At 39.9% G+C, this 23,520-nt stretch overlaps 1 protein-coding gene across 2 annotated transcripts in view; it reads right to left on the bottom strand.

The window, feature by feature from the left end:
* Positions 1-23,520, bottom strand: part of Cab39 (calcium binding protein 39) — an 87,457-nt gene that overhangs the window by 14,754 nt on the left and 49,183 nt on the right. For both annotated transcript variants that reach the window (XM_004868038.4, XM_087209384.1), the window contains exons 3-4: positions 6,679-6,843; positions 4,522-4,640 (exon numbers count right to left, since the gene is read on the bottom strand). In XM_004868038.4, the coding sequence (XP_004868095.1) occupies positions 4,522-4,640; positions 6,679-6,843 (284 nt within the window). The remainder of the gene's footprint in view (positions 1-4,521; positions 4,641-6,678; positions 6,844-23,520) is intronic.

Below are 23,520 nucleotides of genomic sequence, written 5' to 3'. Positions count from 1 at the left end.
TGGCTGAGGTCTTGACTTCCTTCCTGCCTCTAACCTGTAAGGAAAGCCATAAAATCTCATGGCTCCCACCACCACTCTATTTTCCCCCTTAAGCCTACACCCAAACTGTAGTTATGCATTTTCTGCTGCTTCTGGACAAGTTCAGTTAAATTATCTACCATAAATACTTTTTTTTTGGTACTGGGGATCGAACTCAGGACCTTTCACTTTCAAGGCAGGTGCAGTGCCACTGAGCTAAAATCCCTGGCCCCTACCATAAATTCACAAAAACCCATCATCTCCCGCCACAAAATAACCCTTCTTCCCGCAATGGCCCTGCTTCCTCACTTCTATTTGGCATCATTATTCTGTTTAGGATACCTGGGTCTAAAGCAGGTCTAACAGAACTGTCTAGGATGGTGGAAACGTTCTGTATCTGTGCTGTCCATTATGGTAGTTACTAGCAACATGTTCCTACTGAGCACTTGAAATCTGCCTGGGATGACTGAGGGACTGACTTTCAAATGTTAATTTAAATTAACTTAAAATTAAGTCATTAACATTCAATCAGCAGCTACTATAACTGGACAGCACAGGTGCAAACCATCCCTTCTTCAGGCCTCTATCTTAATCAAACTACCCAACGCATGGGCTTATCAACAACACTCCAGCTTAGGAGCTTAAAATTACTTCTTGCCAACCAAACCAAGGACAGACTTCTGGGTTGTTAATGTCTAGTCTTCCCCTCAATGGATCTATCACTCTGGTATGAGGCTATCTCCTAAACCTGCCCTAAAACTTTCAGATGTCACTCATACGGCTTATTCCGTATTTCTTATTGCTGCCAATCACATGGTGTTCACTCCTGCCTCTGGGCCTTTGTTCCTAGTGATTTGTTATTCGGTTTTTCCTTTCTTTTTGTGCCTATGCAAATCCTAAAGCACCTGGATCTCCAATCTTAAGTTTACGTTTTTAACCAACCTTTGGTTTATTAACCAAACATGGCTTTATCCTCTGAAATCCTGTGGCACTAATTTGTTACCCAGCAGTGTTATCCTTTTGTTGTATGTATGTTCATCACAGATCCTCAACAAGATCAGAACTCCATTCCTCCTTTGCATCAGTTAGGCCAGTATCCTGACTGGTTCTTGATTAAGATGCCTGCCCACAAAATGGCTGATCGCAATTCATTTCTGCTTATCTTTAATAAGCAGGTGACAAGAGGGACAAGGGTAAGAGTATGGGACAACAAGTTGGGCAGGTTTTGATGGAAGTTTGTCGAGTCTATCTAAGTGACTAAACCATAAACCAAAGAGTACAAGGCAAACAGTTATGCTGTAGAACTTGTTAGCACCGAACTGGAGAGCACATTAACATTTAAATTGCCAGTAAAAACCCAGTGCCTCCAAACTCAGCCCAATGGCAGCAGGAAGATGTGAGATGCACCCCAGCATTAGCAGCACAGCACCCCCACCCGATTATCTAACATCGAGGTACTTACAGCCCAAGAAGACAATTACATTGTAGTTTAAACTAATGAAGTGAAACACAAAAACCCTAAAAGGCAGTTCACAGGGCTCTTCAAAGAAGCAGCCGTTCCCAGTTTTGGCAGGAACCTATGAAGCGAGCAAGGTGGCCATCTCGTGCCAAAAAAGGAAGGGAGTCGTCATGGACTAAGGGTCTTATGAAGAGGACACGGGAGCCAACGGGAAGGAGCACCCACTGGCCTAACATGGGGCAACTTAGGCATAAAAAAGTAGTGACTGCAATGGATTAACAGACATCCAGTATATTTCAAACAAAAACAACACACTCGACATTCATTTAAGGAAATGGTCAGGCCATCAAACAACTGAAATAATAATTGGTCTTTCCCATAAAGATTGCACTTTGGGATAACTAAGTCATCAACGAAGACAGGTTTTTTTTATAGAAGAAACACACTGAATTATATGGAGAAGTAACAGCAGAATCAGGAAACTTCCATTTTGAATTCTCAATAGATACTAAAAGATTAGGTGACAAAGCTGGTGGTGAACTTCATAATGGACGGATTACAGACAACACTGTGTTCATGGTTGATCTAAACATCAGACCAAGCGGGACAACCAGTGTCATCCAACAGAAAATACACTACACATCATCTCTGAAGAACTCATGCTTGCCTCAAAGTGAATCTGAATGCTACCAAGCCCCTCGGATCTAGCCACTAATTTAAGAGGAACAGGGGACAGTAAAACAAAACCACAGGAATGAAAATATGTGACTTTTCTACACAACAAATGACCTGTTGCTTCAATAAATGGCATACATTAGAAAAAGAGGCATTACGATAAGTCTCATCAATCAAACTGTTTGTGGACCTTGTTTAGAAACAGATTTAAAACAGAGTAACCCTAAAGTGTCATTTTTATGAACGTTGAGGAAATCTGAGTATTAGGCATCGGATACAGATAGGCTTGTAAAAGGCATTATGACTATTACACTGCTCTCCTTGTCATGCTGTGTTGCAGATTATGAACTAGAGATGGACAGAGACATGAAATCAGGTGCGGGAGGAAGGGAGGAGGCAAGGACTAGAGCAAGTAGGGACAGCAGAACGTTAGTGTTGTGGTTTAGATCTAAAATGTCCCCCAGAATCTCACAAGCATGGAAGGTCACTGGATCATGAGCAGCTATACTCTGCCAGGTCCTTCCACCAGGCCATTTCTGCTGTACAGCTGGCTGACTTTGGACTGAACCCCTTGGAAACTGTGAGCCAAATCTTGACTTCTCATTTAAGCTGTGTGTCAGGTACTGCATCTCAATGATGGGAACGTAGCTAGTACAGTCTGTGACTGCTGAAGCCGAGTTACAGGAGGAAAGTGCATGCTGTATTATTCTTTGCAGATGTGTGCGTAGTTTCTACAACAAAGGCTGAGGGGCGGGATGGAAGTGGAGATGCCCCAACCCCTGCTGTGTTTATTCTCTATGCTTCTCCTCCTTTCTCACCTGGCTGAGGTTTCCCCTCAGATGAGAGCTTTCACTTTAAATTGCAACTCAAATGTCTTACTTTAGATGATGACTAACGTTTATATCATTCTTCTGGCTACTGTGAAATCACTGGCAGAGTTAACTAACTTATGGATCATAATAACCACTGGTCTCCATGAAAAAGGAAATACTGATGTTAAAAAAACACAAAGGTGGGCTGGGGATTTAGCTCAGTGGTTCTGCCGCCTGCCTCGAAGGAGCAAGGGCCCAAGTTTGATCCCGGTACCAAAAACAAAACAAAACAAAACACAAAGACAACTGGAAGCTGCTCTAAGAACACCAAAATTCCAACCTATTCACTACATGTTTACACAGCAACAGTGGATCCATATGACAACAAATCAGATGTCAAAAGTTGTATGGCAACATCTGAAGAGGCAACATGGATAATTAGAAATAGAAAGGAGGAAATGGAATGCTGGCATGCAACACATGCAATGACTCATGCTTTGTCTAAACAAGTTTGAACTTGGGGGAAGTGTTAAACCAGACAGATACGAATCAGAATGAGGCAAGCTGCAAAGCTGTTGGTAGGAAGCAAGCTGATTCATGCCACCAGTCATGCTGGTAACATGCTTGCCCACCAGCCCAACAACACTGCTGACGTTAGACAGAAAGAGGCACAGCATTCCCAGAGATGGAGGACAACTCTGGTGCCCAACAACAGGAGGCTGGTTACCTTGCTGGTCAGGGAGGCTCTGGGCTGAAGGAGAAGAGGATTTGGTTTTTGTTTTTAAAGTTTCAGTTTTTAGGTTTTTTGTTTTGTTTGTTTCTTACACTGACAGACTACCCAATCACAAATGCTTGCTTAGTCTGGCAGTAACTGGAGGAACATGCACTGACAATTGCCAAATCAAGTGGGTTAGCGAGTGAATACACAGAGGCAGAACTCAAGGGATGCCATGGTGCAATGTCTCTGCTGACCAAACGAAGTGAAGCCACGCAGCATCCAAGCTCCACGTCCAAGATGGCTTCCGCTGCCTTCCAGGGTGTGGAGCAGGTGCACAGGAAACATCTTTAAATATGTGACTGAGCTGATATTTCAACAAAATTCAACTTTGTAAATCTTAGAGTACAGATATAAGACCACCGAGGACTTACTTCTTTGCTTCAGTCATGTTGATTTCTGAATTTAAAGGTTCATACTGTACCCTATTTTAAACTAACAGGCATTTTTTACATTCAATTGTGTTTATCAGTAGGATTTTTTTCCTTTTGGAGATAAGGTCTCACTATGCAGTTCAGGCTGGCCTCAAACTCATCAGTTAGCCCAGGCCGGTCTCAAACTTGCAGCGATCCTCCTGCCTCTGCTCCCCAAATGCTAGGTTTACAGGTGTGTGCTACCACACCTGGCTACAGGTTGGAGTTTTAAGGAGTGAAATATGTTCAAGGTCTATGGAAAAATGAGCTGATTAAAATGCTTCCCACATTCATTCTTCCTGTTTTATCAAGGCAATCTTTCCTTTTTGTTTTTAACTAAGAATATAAATTTTATTACATTGTACATACCCTTTCAATAACATGAACAAAATATTCTGTTGGGTGCAGATGTATTCAACAGTAGGAGTTCTTGTACCAATTTGTCTTCTGAGGATATTGTTGAAAATTTGAGCCACGTCTTTTTTGCCCTATTAGGAATACAATCATTAAATATTTACCTGACTAAACAGGAGAATGCCCATCTACCCTCCCAAATAAATCTAAAGAAAACCATTTTACATTTACAGTTATGACTGAATATGTAACTTTAAAATACTCATAGACATTAATTTTCTTGTTTTTATTTCTTATAATTCCAAATTGTAATAGTACACTATTTTTAACATGAACAATGTTGACAAAATGAAATCTCATTACATCCCACATCTAATTTGCATCATTTCTTACTCTCAGAATCATACCGAGTCAGAAATGGAAAACAAAATGTTGCTATTTGCTAACAATCTGCAGGGCTCTAAAACCCACCCAAGTGGTAAAAGCAGCTTCAGATAAGATGCCTGTGCTATTAACAATACAGGGTTTTCTTTCTTTCTTTTTTTTTGGTACTGGGGATCGAACTTGGGTCCTTGCACTTGCGAGGCAGGTGGTGGAACCACTGAGCTAAATCCCTGGCTGCAGAGTTTTCTTTTATAGTGATGGAAGTGGGGGAAATTATACTCTACCAGTATAATAAAATGAAAGAATTCTGTAAGAAGCTGAGGTTTAATGGCAAGTAGACATTTCAAATAGCTTAATAACGAAGTACTACAACAGTTCAGAGATAGAACTTTGTATGGAATAGATAGGCATTACTATGGTCTGAGAATCTTACAATCAAAAAGCTAAAAAAATTAATAAACAGAGACCCGGACCCAAGAGTAGAGTGTTTCAGAATGGCCCTTGGACCACGGCTGAGAAGCCCACAGAGAGAAGCGAAATGCTAGCTTTCCGGCCTCACTGCACACAGAGACACCATCCAGGGGCTTGTGCCAGCTCAGGTGTAGCAATGGCAACCTTTAAAACCAGTCCCAGCAGTCCCATGCACAAACTTTTTAAAAACTAGTGTCTCTAAAGTCCCAAATGAATATTAAATTCAGTGTCCAGTTAACAGAGTGAGATGGGGTTGGGGAGAGACAATGGAGAAGGAACTGTGTATCATCACCTTTCAGAGGAAATAAAAATTTTTTTGTTGGAATTTGATACACTATTAAAAATACTGTATGAGATCAGCTATATAAATGGGAATATCTTAGTTCTGTTTTATAGCAGGAAAAATAAATATTTATTTTCTTGTACTATCACTATTATCCAAGTGGCCTATGAATCATACCCTCTCATCCTTCTCCAAAATTTAATTTGCTCTCTGTCATTTTTTTTCCCCCTAGAACATGCACCTGTCCTTTAGGCACCTGGTAGACAGCCAAACAAGAGAAAGAGGAGACTGCCTGTGACTATGTTAGAGTGCTTCATTATCTTATGTGCGTTTCACACTAGTTTATTCAGACTAGTGTCAAGGCCCATTATTTGCACTGTTGAATTCACTAAATATTGAACATGGTATGATCCAGCTACACAAGCCTGGACAGCAATCTCAAACGCCTACCAGGGTTGGGCAGAGATGCAAATGGGTAGAGCAAGCTGAGCTGTCTAAACGAAGTCAAGTCTGGAAGTCCTGGGTAGTTGCTGTGCTCTAATGGAAGGAACAAGCGGGACTGGAGGTCCAATAATGCCAGTTCGATTTTCCAAGAGATGCTAAAAATTCTGAATTGTGAATAAAATCTGCAATACTGCACTAATTTAAGAATTTAAAAGCAGCACCAAGCAAATAAATCACATAATGATCTCTGCTATAATGAACTTTCCATAAGATCTTTTTTACCTTTAAATGCTAGTTTTCTTTAGATTGTTCATTCCCTGAGAGCCAAGCTTTAATGAATTATGCACTATAACCTAAATAAAAGGGCGTGTTGAATACCTAAGAAACTGCACATACAATGTGGCAAAACAGAGGCCTGAGACACCTTGGGCTCCTGCCCTGGCTCTGCGGAGGCAAGCTGTCCCGGCATGCTCAGAGGTTAAGAAGCCCTGAGCCGAGCCCAACAGGGATCCTAAGATTCAAAAGAGAACATACAGAAAAGGACTACGAATAGGGTACTGTTTTAGAAAATTAAGAAATTGAAATCTTACCTCAAAGTCAATGAGCTGTAAATCAGCTACCAGGGTGCTAAGGAGCCCACTGTTATACAGTTCTTGAGCTAGCTGGGCCACTGCTTCTGTCTGTGGCTCTTTTTCATTTGTGCCATATAGAATTTCTTTCATGGCAACTAGGTTTTTGGAAACTTCTTCTGTAGCCTGGTTTTGGGGAGAGTTGGGAAAGAAATGAAAAACAATTAATTTTAAGGCAGAACAAACAAGGATGTCAAAACTGCTACCGTAACTACATTCAACATGTTCTAGAAAAATTAAGCATATTATGTAGAGGGACAGAAGATAAAAACTACAGAATAAAAATAAAATACAATAAGATAAAAAATACAATGGATGGGATTAACAGGTTAAGATACTGCAGAAGAAAATATTACTAGACAAACACAGAGCAGTAAAAACTATGCATAATAAAACATGGGCTGTTGGGGGGAGTGTAAGACATCATATCAGTGAGCTATAGGATGACTTTAATCAATCACATATTTGTGTAATTGTAATCCCCAAATGAGGTGGATGGGCAGATAAAATATTTGAAAACATAATCACTGAAAAAATTTTGAATTTAATAAAAACTGTAATCCTGCTAAAAAGTTGAAAAATCCAAAGTACAAGAAAAAAGGCTATACCAAAGTACTGAACAGCCAAACTGCTGAAATTCAGTGATAAAGTCTTAGAAACAGCCAAAGGGATAAAAACATGGACAAAGAATGACAAAGATTTCTTGACAGAAACGATGTGAGTCAAAAGATAGTGGAGGAATACTGTTACACTACTGAAAATGCACAATCAAACTGTCATCTTAAAGTTCTTTTCTTTTTTTTTTTTTTGGTACCAGGCATCAAACTTGGGACCTTGCACTTGCACTTGCAAGGCAGGCGGCAGCACCACTGAGCTACACCCCCAGGCCATACTGGTTTTAAAATACACTATTTCTTCCATATTTCCTGGCTATAAGAAAATGAAATGAAGTTCATTTTGTATGGCTTTTCACTAAGCCTATGCTGATTTCTATGACTTCTTCTGAATGTTTATAAATCCACATTGAGTAATTCCATTATGAGACCTCATTCAGTATCAATGTTAAGCAGAGTATTTCTTTTCCAGCCCACTGTTATTACCTCATTCTCTCTAATACCTCAGAGAGGACAGTAAACAGCATTTCACTATAAAAGCAACTTGTAAGCAACAGAAAATATAATTTTTCTGGGTCAAGAGAAAATCATTTAGCAACACTGTACTTTTATAGTTTACTTACACCTGTTGCTTTTTCAATTCCATTTCATTAATCTTTATTTTTTATATGATTCTGAGAGGGAAGAATGTGACACTTAATAGGTGTTTTGAGCATGGTATCTGTTGGTTTTTCACCAGTGACCCTAAGTGATAGGCCTTAGTCCCCTTTGTTTTTCTCAAGTTTTAAAACTCTTAGCAACTCTTTAGTTTATACTTTTCTTTGAAATTATTATGTGATTTTAAATCTGAATTTGGACCACACTCCTTACCTTCTTCTGGTAACATGTAATTGAGAAAGAAGGGAGGTGGGTGATAGCTAAAGGACACAGGTTTCTTTTTTGAGGTCATGAAATGTTCTAAAATTGACTGTGGTTATGATGATACATATTTATGAATAAATTAAAAACCACAGAATTGTACACTTTAAATAGGTGAACTATATGGTGTGTGAACTCTACCTCAATAAAGCTGTTCTATAAAAGGGATAGGAGAGGTAGGGACATATTTATTATACTTCTGAGTGGAATGCCAATTTGGACTCTGGTGTAAAGCTCCTGTTCCTTTTGGTAGATGTCACCTGTGTTATGCGTGGGGAGAAAACGCCATGGAATCACACTCATTACCTACATTAATGCTCACTGCTTCTGCATCCTGTCCCCTTCCTGTCTTTTCTGGAACTCACTCCAATAGCTCATCTTCTCATACAGCCAATTCTCCCTCTCCACTGGTTTTTCCCTATCAGTGCATACAAACATCAAGACTTTCCCTAACAAAACCAAAAAGGCTCTCCTTGGATGCCATTAGCTCCCTCCCAGCTACACCCGTGTTTGCCACAGTCCACTTCTCTTTCCTCATTCACTCTTCAGCCCAATTCCACATGGCTTCTACACCTAGTATTTTTCAGCTTTTAGCCAGTCACCAGTGACTTATTTGCAGGCCACAGAATGCAATTTTCTATGTTCATTATGCCTGAGCTCTGGGCGGCATTTAGAGTTGATTACACCCTCCTTTTAAAACCGTTCCTCCCTTGTCCTCTGTGACTCATCATTGTCCTAATTTTCCTTCCTAGCTCTCTGGTTTCTCTTTCTTGAAGTTTCTTTTTGGTTCCTCCTCCTTGAATATTAAGCATTCCTCAAAGCAGGGTACTAGGATTCCTCTTCTTATTCTGTGGTTCCTCTTTTAAGTGATCTCATCCACACCCACTGCTTTAATTAACTCCTAAATTCAGATGCCTCACAGACTTCTATCTTGAATCCAGTTCTCTACTCCCTGGCCTTACCAGTACATTCAACAGTCTACTCAAAATGTCTCCCCCTGGATGTCTCATTGGTACCTCAAATGTAACCCATGGAAGTCAGAACTCATGACCTCATTCTAATGCCTGGTTCTTCCCCGTTCCCTATTTTAGGTAGCAATACCACTACTGATGCTACTCTACATGTCAGAAGCTCAGAGACATTCTTAACTCTTCCCTCTGCTCCAATAGCTAAGCCATAACCAGCTCTCCCAAATCCTTTCATATATACCCCCTCTACTATCACCACTCAACTCAAAGTCCCCGAAAATTTTGTCTCGACTACCAAACAGGCTATCAGCTGGTCTCTTGGCATCCCCTTCAGTCCCTTAAAATTCTCCACATCACAACCACAATGATCTTGCCATAACACAAATGATGATTTGGACACTTCCTCTGTTTAAAATGCTCCAGTGATTACTGCTCTCAGGATGTATCAAATTCTTTTTTTTCCCCTCTGGTAGCGGGGATCAAACTTAGGACCTTATGCTTGCGAGGCAGGTGCAGCGCCACTGAGCTAAGTCCCCAGCCCTAAGATGCAGCAAATTCTTAACACGGCCTGTAAAACCTTGCAAAGCTTGGCCTACTATTTAGCCTGACCCTACCCTTCAATTCCTCTCCCACTATCTGTTCTCCAATGCTCTGGCCACACTGGTCTCCTTGCAGAGTTTTTACACATGTGGCTTCTTGTACCTGAAATGTTCTTTGCACCAGCCTCCTGGCCAGCTCCCATTCTTCCTACAGTGTTCAGCTCAATGATCAATCACTTCCTTGGAGAAGTCTTGCTCAATAAATTCTACCACACTTTCCTACTACCAGGTACTTCTTCAGATTGTTCCTCACATTGCACATAATTTTTCTTTTCCTTGTGATTTCTAAACTGATTACTTTCTGTTTCCTGGTGTTCCATCAGGAGCCCAAGGCTTGCAGGTGCTCCATAATACTAGATGAGTGGCTGAACATCAGTATAAATGATCACAGGAATGTAAAATCCTGATTAAAACAGGATAAGGGGAAAGGTGCCGCTATTATGCCATAAAGTCAAGGGATTCCTCAGAATGTAGTGAAGATACAAGGACCTGAAGGAAGGACAACCTGTTACATCTCACCAAGAAAGCTAAGAGAACAGTTCTTAGCAGGATAGAAAGACATTACTACAATCAAGCAGAGACTGTGCAAAATACTCAATTCTAGCTAAAAAAAAAAACAGGGCACAGTCTACCTGGATAACTCCTAGGAACGTCACACACAGGAAAGAAATACACCCAACTCGGGGGGATTTCTAACTCTTTTTTTTTTGGTACCAGGAATCAAACTCAAGACCTTGTTCTTGCCAGGCAGGTGCAATGGCACTGAGTTAAATCCCCAGCTCTGGACTTCCAACTCTATCTTCTCCAGGCAAGATCAAACAAAGCAAGACAGATCACAATTGCACTAACATTGTAACTCTTGAAGAGGAAAAGATATTAGAATTAGGAACAAAAGCTCTGTCTAGTACTGTTGAACAAACTTGCCTCTAAGAACAGGCGAAAAACCCAAATTACCTGAAATATGAAAAAATAAGTGCAGTTCAAAGAAGGGGCAAATGAATAAGTTGCAGCTAATGTCTATTCGACAAAGAATTACAGTGCTGAGTGAGGAAAGAGTCTGGCTGATGAATTCAATAATTCTGGTCATTTAACGACCAAGCACCTATGCTGGGTCTCAGTGTGGATGCATGGCCCCAAGCGTGGACATCTCCACAACCTGAGCTGAATGAAAGCCAACCTTGCACCTGATACTCAAATGAAGAAAGAGCAGTCTCTTTCAGCACTGGAGGAAATACTTGGTATCTTGGAAATCCTGAGCCACTGTACACGCACATTGCACATAATTCTGTATGGACAACTGGTTAAGTTCAAATGTAAGTGTACACTAAAATGTTCACTATGTTGGTACTAATTGGTTTATCTTATTCTATTTCTTCTTCATCCTTCCCACAAAGATATCCCTCCAATTTGAAAATATTTATCTCTAACAAATAATCAAGTACACAGGTTTAACATATGTAGATAGGTCTACTAACTACCTTGAAAAATAGCACCACTGACAATGCCAAATATAAAGCTAAACACTAGAATGATTAAACAGAAAGTGCTCAACTACTGTATTCTGAAGCAGGTAATGAGTAGGGAGAACAAGACTTCAAAACTGGGCCATTTCCACCGATAGTTATCATCTACATAAGAAAATCAGCAGCATGACATGAAAGAAAAATTAACATTATTTAACCCTATTTATTATTTATCAGTAGTCCTGATAATTGAGAGATTTGTTCATATTTCAATTTATCTTTTTTTTCTTTTTTTGGCAGGACCGGGGATCAAACTGAGGACCTTGAGGTTCTGGGGCAGGCCAAATCCCTGGCCCCTATCACTTTTAATTATATGTGTATTTCAATGATTTGTGTGGTTTCTATTCCTCATTACATGAACAATTACCAGATGACTGAACAAAAAATAAATAAACATGTTCAAATATTACTAAAAGAGATCAGAAAAATTTAAGATGTATTTCACAAGAAAAAGAAACTCAGCAAGCATTTCCTGATTTATGATATCACACAGAGAACAAGCTTGGCCGTTCTTGTTGAGATCTGACTTATTCTTTCCGCAGAGTTCTGTTAGCGACTACACCCAGGCCCCATCTCTGGCCTATCTGCATCATGTCAGTATGTTCCTGGTCCCTGACCACATCCTCCTTATCTGTACCTCCCCTTGCGTCACCTCATACCTCCTGAGTAAGCTATTCACATTACAGATCCTTTAGAACTGCTGAAGTTATCGTGTCACCTACTCCACTGGCCCCTTCACAGCTACATTATCTGTCCTGCTAAAACCTCATGTTCAGTGCTGCCCGTGCTAGAAGTTCAGAGTCTCTTGCTCCTTCACACAGTCTTGGATGTACTTTGCTAAACACCTCTCTACTCCAGCTCCCAAAGTTCTGTAGAAAAAGTGATGGAATACTTGGTTCACTAGTAATTCATACTATCCAACTGCCTTTAATATAGCTCAGAAACATTCCTTTCACCTGGAATGATTTCCAAGCAATTCCCAGCAGCACATATTTCAAAATGGTTCCAGTGCTCTCCAGAGAAGCTTTGAGTCTCTCTACTCCATATCTGAATATCTACCTTCATTCTTTCTCTAACTGAAACATTCTCAATTTCCTTATTCCATTTTGATGGTATTTCTGTCATCCTCCAGCTCAACTCTGGCAGCACACTTAGAAACTTTTAGAAAAGATTCTCAGCCCCCCAAAATACTTATTAAAATATAAAAGCAGTAATTATTATAGAGGAGGTACCACCTTAACCAAGCAAGCCAAGCAAACATCACAAATAATGAGTTCACTGATATCAAGTGTCTTCTGACAGGGGTACAACATCAATTCTGTTGTGGTTTTACCCAAAATGCTTAACCTGAGGAGGTCAAGGCAGGAAGATTGAGAGTTCAAGGCCAGCCAGGACTACATAGAAGACCCTGGCTCAAAAAGCCAAAACAAAGCAAACAAGGCATAACCTATAGTGTATCTGGAAGAAACACAGCCACACCCCAAATCAAGGAATATTCTATAAAAATTTTAAGTGCCTGAGTCACAAAAGTTAAAGATTGAGGAACTGTTTCAGATTGAAGGAGAGCAAGGAGATACAACTAAATGCAATGTGTGATCCTCAAATGGATGGTGGTATAGAAAAAGGTCATTAGTAGGACAACTGATAATATCTGGAAAATGTGTGTATAAGTCAATAGTACTGTACGTTACTTTCCTGATTTTGATCACTGTACTGTGGTTGTGTTTAAGATGCTAACATTTGGCGAAGCTGGGTGAAAGATACTCTTTGGGTAACCATTTTGTAAGTCTGGTAGGTTCATCAATCCTTTTACTTTGCCTTTTCTTTACAAATAAGGCTCTGTGCTGTGTGCTGGAGGAGAGGGCCCTAGACAAGGGAATGACCTTTACTGAAGTTTCCTACGCAATTTTTCCAGTTGCGTGGCCTCATGGACACCTGCTGGTCTTACTGGATCATCTGATAACTAGGGAGGCTGGGGCAGATGACATCTGAGATTTTTTTCCGTTTCTTAAGACCCAAAATTCTAAATAAAATTTTTAATTCTTTTGCCTGTCAACTACTTTCATGTTCTTGCCCTGGACATCCTGCTCTGATCCAGCTGAAAGTCTCAAGGTCCACAGCCCTCATTCCACTCTTACCCTGACACATCTCTCTCCCAGGGCTCTGTCCTCTGATGCCTAACGCAGCTGGGACCTTCCTTCAGTTGCTGGCCTTGTGGTGGTCTAATTTCTCACACAGACCTCTCACTTCCTAACACAGTCAAGAGCACTGGAAAGGGTGTACTTACACTCTTCATAACACACCACTTTTGCGTTAATGTCTAAGACAACGACTTAAACATGAGCAACCTCGTTTGTTAACTGAACTCTCTGCAAGTGTCTGTCAGCTGGACATGGTGTTCCCAGACACAAATGCTACTGCCGTACGCAGCAGGGAGCTTGCTATTAGGTTTCACGGGTGGATTGCTTCGTTAACAGCAGCCAACTGTTTTATGACAACATGGTCGAGAAGAAACACGTGAGAGGACAGCCCCCAAGGAAAAGCCAGCTCACGGGACTAGGGAATGATGCGGCTTGTCCCTCACTGCTGACTTCTCTAGGTGAGAGGGTCAGAACTTTTAAGTTCCTCAGTCACTAAGTCTCTTGAGCAGCGATTTGCTTCCTGTGGCTCTACAAAGCAGTAACAGGTAGTGGGGTCTGGAGACATCCTAGCCAAGCAGCACCACAAAGGACAGAGCCTGGGCTTGGCAGAATCTCACAATCAAGACTCTGAGTTGAGAAGTGCAGTCCTAAGTCCCTTGGGGGCCAGGCATGTCAGCTCTAAATTAGGAAGACTCCCTGGTTTCCACAGTCAACCAAATGACAGTAACTTCATTTTCACTTATCTTTAGGGAAACATTTGTAAATTAAAATATTTAAGTTATAGGATCAACTTAAGCATTAGCCAGTATATAAACATTCACCATCTAATGCTCACTTCACTAACAAGAGTACCAGAACTAAACTACTTTTTTTTTTGGTACTGGGGATGGAACTCGGGACCTTGCACTTTCGAGGCAGGCGGCGGAACCACTGAGCTAAATTCCCAGCCCTTAGAGCCAAACTTCTTTCTCACCCAGGTGAGGAGATGGATGACTACTTCAAGTTCTTCCTCAGAGTAACGTTCACCATAACCTGTCCAAGTAGTACTAAGCCATGAGACTCTTCACTGCCTGCTTTCCTATTAAAAAATAAAGTGGCATGGTAGTGCACAGCTGTAATCCTAGCACTCTGGGAGGCAGAAGGATCACAAGTTTGAGCCCAGCCTGGGAAACTTAGCAATATCGCTGGGAAGGAGCTTCCTGGGTTAAATCACCAGTACTGAAAAAAATTTTAAAAATACAAACATGTACTAATGAAAACTTAAAAAATGTGGTGCACACCTGTAGTCCCAGCTACCTGGAAAGTGGAGACAGCAGAATTGCTTGGGCCCTTGAGTTCAACACCAGCCTGGGCAACATAGCAAGACCTCGTGCCAAAAAAAAAAAGGCAAGGCAAGAAAATTAGCAAGCCAAACACTGGTACAACTGGCCTATTTCAAGAATGCCAAAAACTCAGAAGGTTTTATATTAAATCTTTTGCCTTAATAATCCAACATGTCCATCCCCTTGCTGATTTCACCACAGAGGCAACCAGTCAGATACAAAGTAGTGAAGTAAGGGCATTATTTTTTTTTTTTTGGTGCCGGGGACCAGTACCTCCAGACACACCCCTCTTTCAGACCCAACTACTCAGCAGACCCAAACTCACCTTCCCTCAGGAGAGGAAGGGCAACAAGGTGCCTGAAATGACAGAGTTGTATTTGCTAGGATACAAGACTGGGCCTGCCTTCCCCCTTGACTGCAGTTTTTAAAAAAGTTACTAGGCAAATACAAAGATAAACTATGTTATATACAATAGCAAAGAATTAGTAAGGTAAGTTATCCTTTTAAACCAGTTAAATCACAATGTACCCATAAAACTGGAAGAACATGGCAAACTTCAAAAACAACTGCGGTCTACAATGACACAAAAGATGCTAACATTAAGATTAAAAACCCCGCCAGGTTACAGAGGAGCACAACTCACCTGCTTTTATGTGCCCCAGAGGAAGTGACAGAGTATGAGAATAGGAATCTGTAAGGCTTCCTCCTCAAGCTATTGGTGGTCACCTTGTGTGGTAGTAAATTAAAGATAGCATCAGTTTTTGCCTTTACACTTTTTGGTATTTTCTGAAGTTTTTGAATGAACGTGTCTCAAAACACATTACTTTGTATAGACAGATAATATAAATACAGAAATAAATTAAAACTCCTAGCTTAAAGGAAACATCTCTCTTACATGCTACATGCAAAGTGCTGATGAAAAGAGAAAGAGGGAAAAATAAATTTGCCTTGCTCTGCTCTTAATGATTTGTAGTGACTAGGACTTTGGCAAACAGATGCTGGAGCAAGACGAAAGAATCTGAAGCTTCCAAAGTTTTGTTGCCCAAGATACAAAGGCAGCATTTCTCAAAGAAGTCAGCAGCAAAAGAGCCCAAATGTGGGGAAGAGAAAATGTTCAAGTCAAACATGTTCAGTGTGAAGTGATGCTGCATGAGGAATAGTAGCATCTTAAGCATTGACAGAGACATCAGAAGTCTTTCAAGCTAGGCGTGGTGGCATCTTCCTGCAACCTCAGCTATTCAGGAGGCTGAGGCAGGAGGACTATAAATTGGAGCCCAGTCTGTGAAACTTAGCTAGACCTTGTCTCAAAATAAAGAGGGCTGGGGATACAGTTCAGTGGTAGAACATCTGCCAAGCATACACAAGACCCTTGATTTGATCCCCAGTATCATTGGAAAAAAAGGTCATCTCAATCAGCACAGTTTCAACTTTTGGGGCCCACTGATATCCTACCCTGTACTCTTGTCCACTGCCATTTAAAAAAAATTTTTATGTTGCATCCCAATATATGAGTTACTCTAGATAGTCCCTTAAAGGCTCACGCACTCATAGGCGGGGCTTTTCAGAGGTGGCTGAGTCTAGAATGTGTGACCTGGGATCAAGGCTGTGTGATTACTAAATTAGCCGACTGGTTGGTTTGGCACAGTTCTGGGTGTGGATAACAGGAGAGTGCTATCCATTCTAAGGGCATGTAGCCTGGATAGAATGTAAGGGACAGAAGGGGGCTGCTGTGGTCGCTTGATACTTCTTTGCTTTGCTGTCTTCTGCCCACCATGAACTGTTTCTCCTCTGTGATGCCCTTCTACCATGCCACCCTGCCCTACAGCCAGCTGACTATGTACTGAAACCCATACAGACTGTAAGCTACAATAAACCTTTTGCCCTTTTTGGCTGTTGGGTATTTTGTCTCAGCAGAGAAAAGTGAGACAAAAAGCAGTTAAGACAGGATAGAGTAAAACTTGAAAAGCAGATGAAGTAAAAAGGGCACCTGAAGCCACGGCAGATTCACTTCTCATGAGACCTTCTGCCCACTGGTGGAACACCAAATTTAAATGCAAAACACATATGTAACACAAGTTCCCCTTTCCTTGTGCCCCAATTTCTTTTCTTTCTTTTTTTTTTGGTACCGAGGATTGAACTCAGGACCTTGCACTTGTGAGGCAGGCACCAGAACCACTGAACTAAATCCCTGGCCCTATGACCCAGTTTCTAAACAAAGTAAGAATCCCTGCTATAATCCATCGCATTGCAAGTGTGTATTCAGCTTCTCCATATTAAGTGAGTGGTGAACTGCAGGTCACACAGTTCTATCACAATTACTCAACTCAGCTGCAGCACCAGGACAACAGCCATAGACCACATGTAGATGTCAGGCCTGGCTAGGTGGCAAGGCAGCTTGATTTGGAAAATGAGGTAGTGGGCAACTTGGGAAGTAGTCTGTTGACCTGGGCTTTGGAAATATCTGGCGAGTAGAAGATGGGCAAAGGGTATGTGCACCTGCTGCAGAGTGTAGATAACCATTAAATTCTCTCTCAGAAATCTAGTTTCATAACTTACTTCTCCTCACCCCTAATTTTAGTTTCCAGAATTCCTTAACCATGTTCATTTTCTGCATTTATATTTACCTTCCCAAACACACATTCAATCTCACCCATCTCTGCCTTTGACATCTTGCTCAGGAGAATGTAAAATGGCTTAACAGCACTGGAAGAAGGCCTAGCAATTTGTTATAAATATTAAATGTGTTTACCACAAGACCTAGAATTTGTACTCTTTTTAGCTCAGAGGAACGAAAACCTATGTTCACACAAGAACTCATACAGAAATGTGGATAGAAGCTTTGTTTCTAATAGCCAAAACAGAAAATACAAACAACCTAGATGTCCTTCAAAGGGTCAACGGTTAAACAGTGTGGTAGATCCACAGAATGGAATACTACTCAGCAATCAAAAGCAAGGAACTGATGCAACTACTAACGCAGATCTCACAGGAATAATGCAATGCAGAATAATGCAGGAATGATGCATGGAAAAAAAGAACAATCTCAAAAGATCATCTATTGTACAACTCTATTTACATAACACTTTTGAAACAACAAAATCTACAGATTTGCAAAACAGATTACTGGTCAATGGTAGTAATTAGGGGTTGGAGAAAGATAGGTGTGACTCCTCAGGGTAAGGAGAAAAGGCTGTAGTGATAAAACAGATCCACATCATGAATACAGTGGTGGTTACAAAATAATCACATAGTTGCAGATGTGCTAAAACTGCATAGAATATGTTTACACCCACACAAACTGTAAAGCTGCAATAAGGCTTATGGACTGTAACAATGCCAACTTCCTTGTTTTGATACTGTGCATAATTATGTGTGATGTAGCCACTGGGGGAAAGTGAAGGAGGGGAACATGAGATCTATTTTTGTAACTTGTGAATTAATAATTTAAAAACATTTAAAGCAAAGTAAAATGATAACAAAAACTTCTTTAGCTTCCTCACTATATCTTTAGGGTATATGTACCCTATCTACCACAATTTATATCTCTATAGTTACCTTCCACTGATAAACACTCTCAGTCATCTCCACCCCTACAAAGTCACACACTAAACTTGTTGCTGGTTTTGTCTAACATTTTTCTTTTTCTGGTGTGTGTGTGTGGTGTGTCCTTACACCTACTCGTTACAAAAAAATCATTTTAAAATGAGACTCTCCTAATATATACCAGCCTATATTTACTGCCTTAAATATAAATTCAATTGCAAAAAGGGATTAAATCACTTCATTGAATAAAACTATTATACTTAGTATGTGAAGGCAAAGATGTGAAAATGCAATCTAAAAGTAAACTGACAAACACTGTTGGTGCCAAATATTTGATGATGAGAAAAGTCTATTATCACATTAATTCCTGTGCCAAATGCATTAAAAAATTTCAGCCTTCCCGTTCCTCTTTACTAAAGAAAACCACAGCGTATTCTAAACTGAAAGATCATGGACTAAGAAAAATCTATTAATAACCTTCTGGTGTCAAAGATTACTCTAAACAAGTTTAGTAACCATGAGTCACTGTTAAATGTCCATGCTATGAAAAGGCTACACCCTTCCCTCCTTATTTATGCCAGCAAACTGATTCCTCTCACAGAATGAGTGAATAGAGTTATTCAACTCAGTGAACACATGCATTCATGGCAAGGAGGGAACCAAATATAAGCTGAGCAAGGCAGCCATACCTTCTTTATATAGCATGCAGTGGGCACAAAGTGTAAACACCACATCTGTGAGGTTGTCAGTAGTGAGAGAATTAAGTCCCGCCCCACCTGTCTGCTAGTTACCTAAAAAGTGGGATGGTAAGATTAACCATTTTAAAAGGTGTAAGGAAATCAGTTTTGTACAGATTTCTTTAAAAAAGCTGTGGCAGAGTTCCAAAGGGACTAATCTATTTGTATTATACACAATTCTTTTATGGCAACTGTGTACCATATAAAACAAGCAAAAATACTAGTGCATTAAATAAAGGAATAAACACTTAAATGTTATACTCCTCATTTCGTCTAAATAATCACAAGATATGAATGGAAAATTGCCCATGGCTATAATGAATAAAGTATTAGAAGGTATAATTTAACATGGGTTTGGGACTGCTAGGTGTGAAGTCCATCTCAGACTCTTAATGGGTTACCTAGGAAATGAGTTTTCTTCATCTGGACCATGAGAAATGAGAATAATAATAAGAAACCACTGAACTTCAAAAAGGATGCAGGCTTCTCCATAAAGCACCTTGTAAAGTATGGTACTATAGTGAAGTAAGGATGTGCCAACAACACAAGGCTGGATCCTAATCAAGTGGTCACCAGCTTGTGCCTGTACATCTCTAGAGAGGCAGACGTCTGAGGAGGCCAACTTCCTATTATTTTTCTGAGTATCAGGACCAAACTGGACTCCCTGCTGCACTGAGGGGTCTGAATTTTATCTTCCACTACTGTCTGAAATAGGTCTAACCCTTGTTGTAAAGGGGATGGTCACCTAAAAACATTTTATTGGGAGCTATAGTGATTCTCTCCATCCTTCAAAATAGCTCTGCTCAAACCTTTTTCTTCCTCAAGTACACCTTTCATCTCCAGTTCATTCAACTACTCCTCAGGGCAGAGTTTTCAATTTCCATGCCAGCCTGACTACACCTCTCCCAACACACCCCAGCTTCTCTACATTGTTAAGTGAGGACTTGCCCACATGAAGCAGGATTTAAAAAGTATATTTCTATTAATGTAACCTAGCTTTTCAACAGCTTTCCTGGATGTTTGTCTTTTGTATTCTCAAGGCACAGACACATGATGTGTAAGCCCCATAGGTACCAGTGTACACAGACAATCTTTTCTTAATATTCTTTTGAGTTAAATTTGACACATAACGATACCCATATTTAAAGTGTATATTTTGCTGAGTTTGGACTTATCTATACACCCATGAAACTACAAAGAGGGTAAACATATCCCTCACCACCAAAAGTTTTCTTATACTCCTTGCAGTTCCTTCTCTCCACGATCTACCTACCCTACCCTCACAGGTCCCTGCCAATTTCAAAGTAACCACTGACCTGTAATTTGTAATTATGACTAAATTCCAGTCTACAGTTTTAAATAAATAGAATCATAGATCATGTACTCTACTTTTTGGTCTGGGCTCTTTCAGTCAACATAATCATTTTGAAGTTCATTCATGTTGTTATTTGTATCAGTACTTCATCCTTTGTTATTAACGAGTGATATTCTGGTATATGGATGTGCCACCGCTGTGTTACCCATGCAACTGGCTATTTACTGTTCTGGGCAATCATGGGCAAGTCTTAATGTGGACATATACTTCTTCTTCTCATAGGTAAACACTTCGGAGTGGTGTGGCTAGACAATATGGCTTACATTTAACTTACCAGGAAATTGTCAAACTGTTTTCCAAAGTGGTTGTATCATCATATATTCCCAACAGCAGCTCTAGTTCAATAGAATAAACTATAGTTTATTTTTATCTAATATAGTTTATTTTATCTAATAAAACTCTAGTCAATAAAATACTTTAGTCAGTATTTTCAATTGGTAGCCATTCTAATATCCACATGTGGATATCACATTATGATGTTACTTTGTAATTCCCTGTTGTAGATCTACTTTAGTGAAGTGTATATTCAAATCTCTCTGCATTTTTTACTTATTATTATTTTGACTGTTTTTTCTTTTTCCCACTGCCTTTTAAATTGTTTGCTTATTGCTAAGTTTTCAGTTCTTTATATTTTCAGAATGCAATCTTTTATCAGATAAATGGTATAAAAGATTTTCTCCCAGTCTGTGGCTTGGCTTTTCATTCATTTAACAGTGTCTTTTGAGCAACAGACAGTTTTAGTTTTGTTAAACTCCAAATGGTATTTTTTTTTTTTTAATGAATTGTGCTTTTGGTGTCATATCGAAGAACTCTTTGGCTAAACTAAGGTCACAAAGATTTTCTCCTGTTTTCTTCTAAAACTTTATGATTTTAGGTTGTATATTCAGCTATATGATCTGTTTTGAGTTAATTTTCATATTTGGTATAAGGTGTGAATCCAACTCCTTTGTTTTGTACATTTGCCTATTGAATTGTTTCAGTATCAATTGCTCAACTATCCATTCCCTGCAGAATTGCATTTGCATCTTTGTTAAAAATTTATTTTCCATACATGCATGAGCTTATTTCTGAACTTCCTATCCCCCTTCCTTTCTTTCTACTGATACCACTGTTTTGATTAATATAGTTTCACACTTTCCTGAAATCATACTGTTGCCTAATCTACTTTTAATTTTCTTTTGATTATTGTAGCTCCCCTGCACTTCCATACAAATTTCAGAACCAGCTTTTCTTATTTTTGGTAGCGGGGATCAACCTTGGGTCCTTGCACTTGCGGGGCAGGCGGCGGAACCACTGAGGTAAATCCCCGGCCCCCAAGAACCAGCTTTTCTATTTAAGCCTGCTAGAATTGCAATGACTCTGTAGATCTTCCACTTCCTTTGTCAGATTTACCTCTAAGTAGTTCATATTTTTCAATGCTATTTTAAACAGTTCTTTAAAACTTCAATCTCAGGTTGTTCATTGCTACTGTACAGAAATACAATAGATTTTCGTATACTGAGCTTGTAAGCTGTGACCTTGGCTAAACTCACCAGTGAGCTACTTACTAGTTTTGTTCCTTTTTTGTAGACTCCCTCAGCTTTTCTTTATAAATGATCAAGTCATACAAATAAAAGATTTTTACTTGTTTCCAATCAGGAGAAGAAACAGTAAAAGTGATATCTTACCCTTGATCTTAGAAATAAAATAATTTAGTTTTTCACCATATATACAATGCTAGCTGAATTACATACATGGCCTTTTTCTGGTCAAGGAACTTACCTTCTATTTTTGATTTTAACTGAGGGTGTGAGGGTGTGTGTGTGTGTTTAATCAGAAATGGAAGCTTAGTGCTTTTATTTTTCTTTTTATCTACTGATATGCAGTTTGTCAATATAATGAATTATACTGACCGAGTTAGCCTTGCATTTTGGGAATAAACCTCAGTCTCATTTGGTCATGATGTATTATCCCATAGTTATAGTCAATCTGCTGAAATTCAGGTTTTTTTGAGACGGTCTCGGTCTCGCTATGAAGTTCAAGCTGGCCTCAAACTCTTGGCAATCCTCCTGTTTCAGCTTCCCCAAGTGCTGGGATTATAGGCGTGCACCATGCCCTGCAGCACTGCCTCCCCCAGCCCCCCCCCCCCATTGAACCCTAGACTTCTGGACTATGCTAAATCCACAGGTCTTTTAAAAAAGTTACTGACTGGTTAACTGATTGAGGCCAAGGTCTTGCTATTCAAACTGTCCTCTAATTTGAGATCCTCCTCCTCAGCCTGTCAGAATGGAGGGCCAGGGATTTAGCTCAGTGGCACCGTGCCTGCCTTGCAAGCACAAGGTCCTGAGTTCAATCCCTGGTACTGGGGGGAAAAAACAAAAAACAAAACCAGAATGCAGGGATTATAGGCAGGTGCCACCACATCTAGCTTTCCATCCACCTTCATGAGTAATGTTAATTTGTAATTTTTCTGACGGTTTTGGTTTCAAGATAATGCTGGCCTAACAAGAATGTATTAAGAACTATTCCTTTCTCTGAAAACTGCTGGAAAAGTTTGCACAGTAATTCTATTATTTCATCCTTACATTTTGATAGAAATCTCCAGAAATCAGGTGAATCTAAAGTCTCCTTTTCCTTTTTGGTGCAGTGGTGGTTTTTGGACAAGGTCTTCCCATGTATATAGTTCAGGCAGAACTTGATATACAGTCCAAGCTGGCCTCAAACTCCTGATCCTCTTGACTCAGCCTCCCAAGTGCTATGATTACGGGTGTGTATTACGACACCTGGTCCATTGTTTTATTTATGGTAAGGTTATTAACTAAATTTTCAATTATTCTGACACAGGAACTCAGGATACCCCACCCCTACCCCCCAGTAAACTTGGGCAATCTGTCTTTCAAGAAAGTTGTCTATTTAATACAATTTGTCAAATCTGGATTTGACATACTTGGCATAAAGTTGTTCATAATACAGTTGTCCCCACTGCCCTTTTTCAGTATCTGTAGAACCTGTTGTGATGCCAACCTTCTCAATCTATGTATTAGTAATTTTGCCTTTCTCCTTGTTGGTATTACCTAGAGTTTA

Source organism: Heterocephalus glaber, unplaced genomic scaffold (genome assembly GCF_053883595.1).
Source record: "Heterocephalus glaber isolate CG9 unplaced genomic scaffold, H.glaber_assembly_v1.0 deba00001004, whole genome shotgun sequence".
In the NCBI taxonomy this organism is placed as follows: domain Eukaryota; kingdom Metazoa; phylum Chordata; class Mammalia; order Rodentia; family Bathyergidae; genus Heterocephalus; species Heterocephalus glaber.
Note: the sequence above shows the minus strand (reverse complement) of the source record. Positions and strands in the feature narration are given on the sequence as shown.